This window comes from Synchiropus splendidus, chromosome 18 (assembly GCF_027744825.2).
Source record: "Synchiropus splendidus isolate RoL2022-P1 chromosome 18, RoL_Sspl_1.0, whole genome shotgun sequence".
NCBI classification, from domain to species: domain Eukaryota; kingdom Metazoa; phylum Chordata; class Actinopteri; order Syngnathiformes; family Callionymidae; genus Synchiropus; species Synchiropus splendidus.
This window is the reverse complement of record NC_071351.1, coordinates 5,580,642-5,588,090: the sequence shown is the minus strand read 5'-3', so window position 1 is coordinate 5,588,090 and position 7,449 is coordinate 5,580,642. Positions and strand designations below refer to the sequence as shown.

The 7,449-nt window shown below is 49.8% G+C and overlaps 1 protein-coding gene across 1 annotated transcript; it reads left to right on the top strand.

Annotated features, from left to right (window-relative positions):
- Positions 1–447: 447 nt before the first annotated feature.
- Positions 448–6,952, top strand: cs (citrate synthase). Its single transcript, XM_053849127.1, has 11 exons — positions 448–605; positions 3,418–3,468; positions 3,627–3,734; positions 4,054–4,119; positions 4,369–4,500; positions 4,750–4,938; positions 5,018–5,217; positions 5,291–5,420; positions 5,483–5,584; positions 5,657–5,866; positions 5,949–6,952. Exons 1-11 carry the CDS (start codon positions 555–557, stop codon positions 6,117–6,119), a joined length of 1,410 nt encoding a protein of 469 aa, XP_053705102.1. The 5' UTR covers positions 448–554; the 3' UTR covers positions 6,120–6,952.
- The last annotated feature ends 497 nt before the right edge of the window (positions 6,953–7,449 follow it).

Below are 7,449 nucleotides of genomic sequence, written 5' to 3'. Positions count from 1 at the left end.
TCTGAATTATTGTCGGCCACATCCGACAATAATCGCTGATCTGTGGTCCGCGTTTATGATGTTGTTTATCAGGGGAGAAGAAATCACAGCAGTTTGAACTCTCAACTCCATCAATATCATCTTTGTTGTGCGTGGTCATGGGATCCGTGCATGTCTGCCTGCCTCTCCGTGTCCTGAATATTCTCATTTGAATATTTTCAAAAGGAGAAAACAAAGTTGTCAAGTCTTGGAAAATGAAACACTTTTCTACAAAATACTTGATGGCGTTTTGGGGGGCCCCTCGTGGCCCACTTACGTCACAGCCACGTCATCAACGCACGGGTATCCTCCATCCAACGAGCACGCGCCTACTGGCGCTCGAGCGAATCAAATCCGATGACGTCAGAGCTACGACCAGCTCCTCGTCCAATCATGAGCGCCGCTGGCTGCGGGCCCCAATCCCTCTTCAACCTTCCGCTTCAGCAGGGGCACCTTCAAGCGGCTCCGCGGCGCACCGGCAGCGGTCTCACCAGCTCCAGTCAAACAAGGGGAAATATCACACGGACACAGGCATCATGTCGTTCCTGAGCGTCAGCAGGTTAGCGCCGAAGCTGCTCTCTTCCAAGGTGGGTTGGTGTTTTTGGAGTTTCGGTGTCACGTCTCTTGTCAAACCCGCCGAAGCTAAAGGCTAATGTTAGCATGCTAACCGGCTAGTGGTAGCGCCTGTCAAGCACATTGTGTAATGTGTGCGCGCGCGTCTCCATCAAACTGTCCGTAGCTTAAACAAAACTGCAAAGTCTTTCCCGTCGCTGAATTCCCAACAGGTTCACGTCATTCATGCTGAGATGCGCACTTGAGTTCGCCACAGTCGACTGAAGTTCTGGCCTGTCTAGACTGAGGGCTTTCAAATCCGTTGTAAACCCAGTTAACCCGAGTTTATTCGTGCTAGTCTGCTCAGTTCATCCTATTTATACATCACAATGAGCTCTTAATAGCTTCTTTTGGACACATCGCCCACCCTCCCGTGTCTCCACCGAGCCATTGACCTTCACTTTAAGATTATCCAGCTCTCTAGACGAAGTAGCTTTTGCTTTTCAAGTAAGTGAAGCAGAGTTGCTGAGTGAAACGTTATTATTTAAATGGACCTGTGACGTACGATGTTTGGCACCTGTGTCACTATTGTAACTTTTAAATGTTACTACCTAAAATGTGGTTTGGAATTGACTGCACACCTGGTTATGTGAAAGGGCGTTATTTGTAACGTCACTTTAAACCAGACTGAAAATTCAAAACGGCAATTTGACATTTGTGAGAAAGCACCTTCGATGGGATTTATTGTTGAAGGCATGTCAAGTAGTTTCTTAACCTGTTTTGTTCTTCTGAAAAGTGCACCCCTGCAAGTGCTCAAGGACACTCGATCAATGGAGGTGGATTGACCCTCAACTGTCAAGATGGTACTGGAGACGGCTGTATTCCCCCTGTAATGGCAACTGAATGGAATACAGTGACTCAGCAAAGCAAATTCCATATGTCACTCAGTCAACAATTTGCCACCCAATATCAGATCGAAGGTGCTTTGTTTTAACTAACCCAAGTGAGTGTGATATTGAGATTATAGTGGAAATGGCGACAGGTAGAAGACAGTAATTTGAATTCTACTCTTCTTTTATGCACCAAGTTAAATATTTATTGATGACATACAGCTGTGAACACATTAGAGCTGTCTGGTCATTTGCAGTACGAGTATCTTTAAATAACAGCCCTAAAGAGCTTTAGTGAAAGGTAAATGTGACAGTGAAATGTAATTAAAGGTAAATATTTGTTGGCACTTGCAAAGTCTTTAATGTCGACTGAATTTCTCATGCATTAAGGTAACAATTACACCAATCACACAAGCTATTAGCCGTAATCTTGTTAAGAGTCGAACATTTGGAAATGAGATGTCCTCATATGCGATTATTACCTGCCCCCCTCCACCTTACTTCAAGCCGATCCACTTGTTATTCTGAGCCCTTGAGTGTCTTTGGGTACTTTCCCTTTCCCCAGACAGCTAATTGGGGCTATCTAACTTGTGACACACGGTGTCTGTTATCAGCTGTTATCTGTGACCTGCAGCTTTTATACGCCATGTTTTCTCTGGTGACATAACTTTCTCTCCTGGTAAAAGTTCAACAAAGAGCGGCTGACGGGTGGAACAGACTCCGACCATCACAGCCAGGCGTCAGAATTTGGATAAAGTAGCCAGATCACATGTCTAGGTTAATGTGTGATTTCAACCAGTGTACTGATGGAGACTGCAGGTTTTTATTTAAAGAATGAACTGGGCTTTATTGATTAAGTAGAATGATATGTGTCTGTTTTAAACCTGTTCAGCCGGGTGTTTGTCTTCACGCTGATAATGTTAACAACCACAGGCGCTGCACTGAACACTGTATACAGTTTCTGACAATGACATGCCAAGGTTTATTTAGTCTTTTAGAAAAGTTGCTTTATTGTCTTCGAAGTCTCACTACAGAAACTCAAATCCAAAGCACTCATGCCTTTTGGGCTCTGGTCTTTCGCACCTGAAGGTCGTCAAACTGCTCTGCAAGCAATGTACCTGGCTGGCCACCAAATGCCCTCCAGCCACATGGTGCTCCCAGTCACCTGATCACACCAGTGCCTGGAAGTATCAGTGACATCAAGCATGGGAAAACACAACCCTAGGTGCTTCTATTTGACTGCTGGTTTCCAGGGATGAGAATCGGTCAACAGAAACCTGTCTTAAAATGGGATTGAGCATTCAGTGCATTATTCAGTTGCGCTTGAGTGAAGGTGGGTTTTCTGGTTGTGCTACACGTGTACCCCCCCTTGCTTGTCAAATGTAGGAAGTCGAGAACTAACAACTGAAGTGGGAGCACTTATGGATGAATGGAATGTATGTAGTAATGACAGTGTTCTTGTCTGGCCAGTTTGGTTCATTTGTGGAAAGGGCCTCAGCTGTTACATAATCGCTGAGTGTGTGTTTGCTTCTGTAGCGCTTCCTTGACTGTTCTGCTTGGGAGTGTCATGTTGGACCTCCGTGGTTGTCACGGTAACCACAAGTCCCAGTGGGAGAAGAGCCAGCTGCCCTCCAGCTGGGTTTAAATTGGCTGGCTCAACGTGAATCCTCCACAGGACTTGACCCCGGGCAGGACAGTCACGTCGATGCGACGATTCATGATGTGGGTGTCGCTCAGTTGGGTGGATTAAACTCTTTCAGTTGGAGGAAACCAAACACAGCCATTTAAACATTATTGTGTGATCAATAATTCAGCATCCTACATATTTATAGGAGCATTAGTGTCTAGTGTATTTAAAATAATCAGATTAACAGAGCGAGACAAACAGAGCAGTCTGAAGGTCACCTGTTCCTGCGGTCTTGTGCCTGTATCTGATGATGGATGTCTCTCTCTTCAGAGTGCCACCTCCTTCCTGGTCGCAGCCCGACATGCCAGCGCCTCATCCACAGTAAGTGCAGCTCCTCCTCAGTGTCCCGCAGTGACGCTGCTGTGTGTCAGTGTGTCAACATCTCTGTGACCAGCAGTGGATCAATCATGTTGTGTCAGTGAACTGGGCTCCTCCGTGTTATTTTTAGACGCCAAGTTTGTTGGTTAAATGTTTTCCAGAATCTGAAGGACATCCTGGCAGACCTCGTTCCCAAAGAACAGACTCGCATCAAGAACTTCAAACAGCAGTATGGGAAAACCAACATTGGGCAGATCAATGTCGACATGGTGAGTCGGACAAAGGGCGAGGTGACGTCTACTGGCAGAGTGCGGTGGCTCAGAGATGTTTCCACTTATTGCAAAACAGCCCTTGAAACACACACACACACAGTCACACTGATTCATATGTATCCTGGCAGGTGCACCGTGAACATATTCTTGTTAATTAAATGTGACACTCCCTTTAACACCTTCACACTGTGGTACACCTCAGCTTGACTCACACTGATGAACACACCCTGATACTGGGTCTCGGTGCAACACTTGCATGTGCTAATGACATGAACCACTATGTTTCTGGGTACAAACTGGCCTCTTTGTGCTGCAGGTCTACGGAGGAATGAGGGGAATGAAGGGTCTGGTCTACGAGACCTCCGTCTTGGATCCTGAAGAGGTCTGTGTTCAGCGCTTCTAACCGCACTTCCTTTGATAGGTTTCTGCTGGAGACTTGCCGTCGGTCACGGAGTGATAAGGTTTTGGATGGATAGTCTGTTGTGTGTGTGTCCCACCTCGACACTTGGGTCTTCATCAGCTGCCTCCAGGGCCACATGAATTTTACATCATCTAATTATTAGCTTGTTACTTCTCACCAACAGCTGGTTTTCACGTGGTCTGACTGAAGCTTTTGTCCTGTCTTCTCCAGGGAATCCGCTTCCGTGGCTACAGCATTCCAGAGTGCCAGCAGTTGCTGCCCAAGGCTCCAGGAGGCGCTGAGCCGCTGCCTGAGGGTCTGTTCTGGCTGCTGGTCACCGGACAGGTGCCCACTGAGGAACAGGTGTGTGTGGGCGGGGTCAGAGGGTGGCTGCTCTGTGTTTAGTTGGATCTGATGGAGCGGTGAGTGCATAATGAACGTGCTAGACCAGTCAGACTGGGGTGGCACTGGCTCTTTGGCTGAGCAGGAATGGTGAGAAATGTGCGGAGATGAAGAGCTAGTGTTGCTCTTGTCCCAGATTCTGAGAGCAGATTCAAGGTCGTGTGAGGTGTGATTCAGAGGCGCCCTGTTGAGGTGTCGTCGTGTCTCCAGGTGAAATGGGTGTCCCAGCAGTGGGCGAAGAGAGCGGCGCTTCCCTCCCACGTGGTCACCATGCTGGACAACTTCCCCACAAACCTGCACCCCATGTCTCAGTTCAGCGCCGCCATCACGGCCCTGAACAGCGAGAGCAGCTTCGCCCGGGCGTACTCCGAGGGCGTGCACAAGTCCAAGTACTGGGAGGTGAGTGAGCCGCCCATGGCTCCGTGTGGGTGAGAACAAGTGCCCGTGTCCTGAGTGGCTCTTCTCCGCTGCGCTTCAGTTTGTGTACGAGGACTCGATGGACTTGATCGCCAAGCTTCCGTGCATCGCAGCTAAGATCTACCGCAACCTGTACCGCGAAGGCAGCAGCATCGGCGCCATCGACTCCAACCTGGACTGGTCCCACAACTTCACCAACATGCTGGGCTACAGCGACGCCCAGTTCACCGAGCTCATGCGACTCTACCTCACCATCCACAGGTAGCGGGCCCAACTGGGTCAGAGCTGCAGTGCAACTGTGGCGTCCACTCTCATCCACACGACTGTGTTGCAGTGATCACGAAGGCGGCAACGTCAGCGCTCACACCAGCCACCTGGTGGGCAGCGCCCTCTCAGACCCCTACCTGTCCTTCAGTGCCGCCATGAACGGCCTGGCCGGCCCTCTCCATGGTCTAGCCAATCAGGTTGGTAGCTCGGATTCTCCTATCCTACGGTGACGGAGGCTCATGTCTGCTGTGGCCTGCAGGAGGTGCTGGTGTGGCTGACTGCTCTGCAGAAGGAGATGGGAGGAGAGGTATCAGATGAGCAGATGAGAGACTACATCTGGAACACCCTCAAGTCTGGACGGGTAGCCAACACACACAGACACACACACAACTGTGAAGCTCGCCGCCTTCTCACCCACGGTCTTGTCTGGCAGGTGGTGCCCGGCTACGGTCACGCCGTCCTGAGGAAGACGGATCCTCGCTACATGTGCCAGCGTGAGTTCGCTCTGAAGCACCTGCCCAACGACCCCATGTTCAAGCTGGTGGCTCAGCTCTACAAGATCGTCCCCAACGTGCTGCTGGAGCAAGGCAAGGCCAAGAACCCTTGGCCCAACGTAGACGCCCACAGCGGTGTGCTGCTGCAGGTGAGCCACACCCACTTTTTCATCTGCCGGTGAACAGTTGCTGCCACGGTGTCGTGACCTCTCCTGGTCCTCTGTCCCGCAGTACTACGGCATGACGGAGATGAACTACTACACGGTTCTGTTCGGCGTGTCTCGGGCTCTCGGCGTTCTGGCTCAGCTCATCTGGAGTCGAGCCCTTGGCTTCCCGCTAGAGCGCCCCAAGTCCATGAGCACGGACGGACTCATGACGCTGGTGGGCGCCAAGTCCGGCTGAACACCAGCCTGGTGAGGTCAGGTGTTCCCCAGGCGTCGGCCCCGCACCATGACCTCCCTCCACCCCGAATTGAAGAAAGAGACAGTCTGCTTTTAATGTCATTTCACGAGAGAAGGGCCTTCAGTAGTTTTGGTTGCAGCTTTGCCCCGGTGGCTGTTGGAAGAGCTTTGAAAGGGAATCGTGGGAGTGAATCCACTTCCTGTCTATTTAAACGTCAACCCCGGGAGTCCTCCTGCGACTGCTCGTTCCCACTTTTCACTCCCAGTTAAGAACACTCCAGTTTGGCAGCAGTCGCCCCACCGACAAATTCTCACCTTAAATCCGACGCTGCCCCTTCAGATGGTTCCTCGCGACCCGGTCCGCCTCTACGATCAAAATAACTCGAATGTCCGTTTGTCGAAGTCAAACACAGTGACGGCCAGCGGCCACGCAGGGCAAACCTGAGGGAGACGCGCGGGCTCGAGGTCTGGACGCTTCCCACTCTTTTGTTTTGATGTTCATTTTTCCGTCTGTCGTCATGGTGATTATTTATACTGTGTACATAAGTTCTGAAATATACACGTGGATGCTCGCTGGAATGTGGAGCGTCCAGGCTTTGGTCTGCTGTCCTGAAGTTTGCTCTGACGTGCTGCTGCTCTGAAGCTACACTCCAGTTTCTCTGATCCTCTCGGTCCTGGGGCTCTGCTGGTCCAGGACTCGTGGGGACTCTGGCTCTGGTCTGAGTTGTTTATTTTGGCCGTAGATGGAGGTCAGTGAGTCACTCGGGGCTCCGACATGATACACTTGACAATAAAATGTAAAATGACATGATAATAATAAAGCTTTTTATTAACACTTTGGCGCCCCATCAATAGACTGTTTTCTTTGCTGTAAACCAAGTCATTAGCTTTTATTTCGTCCCATCTGAAAGAGAGTTCGTGGCACTGGTTTCACCCACAACCAGCTTCACCTTTGGTCTGACCCCAAGGAGAGTCTCAGAATCACTTACATGCAGCATTGTTTGGTTTATTTTGCTGCGCTAACTCTTCCTTGGTTTGGACAACTTCCTTGGTCAACTCGCTAGTGAAGGACTCTGACACCTCTGGAACGGAGACCTTCGTGTCCGCCGTCTGTCTGTCATTAAAAATGGTTAGCGCGCCACCTGGTGGAAAACAATTTGAACAGCGAGTGGAACCCGAGAAGAAACGAGGAATAATGGTCTGGATCTACTTACCTTGGATCCTTCAACACGTACTTTTTCATCAGTTTTATTTCAATATAGTCCAAAAGAACTTTCAGGATAGAAACAGAAATTTAACGTTTTTGAAAGAAAGTTTACCACGAAATTCAA

Excerpts from the sequence above, each read along its gene's own strand:
- cs (XM_053849127.1), top strand. The coding sequence starts at position 555 with ATGTCGTTCCTGAGCGTCAGCAGGTTAGCGCCGAAGCTGCTCTCTTCC. Across the intron at positions 3,469-3,626 it reads ATGCCAGCGCCTCATCCACA|AATCTGAAGGACATCCTGGC; the intron begins GTAAGTGCAGCT and ends AATGTTTTCCAG. Across the intron at positions 4,939-5,017 it reads ACAAGTCCAAGTACTGGGAG|TTTGTGTACGAGGACTCGAT; the intron begins GTGAGTGAGCCG and ends GCTGCGCTTCAG.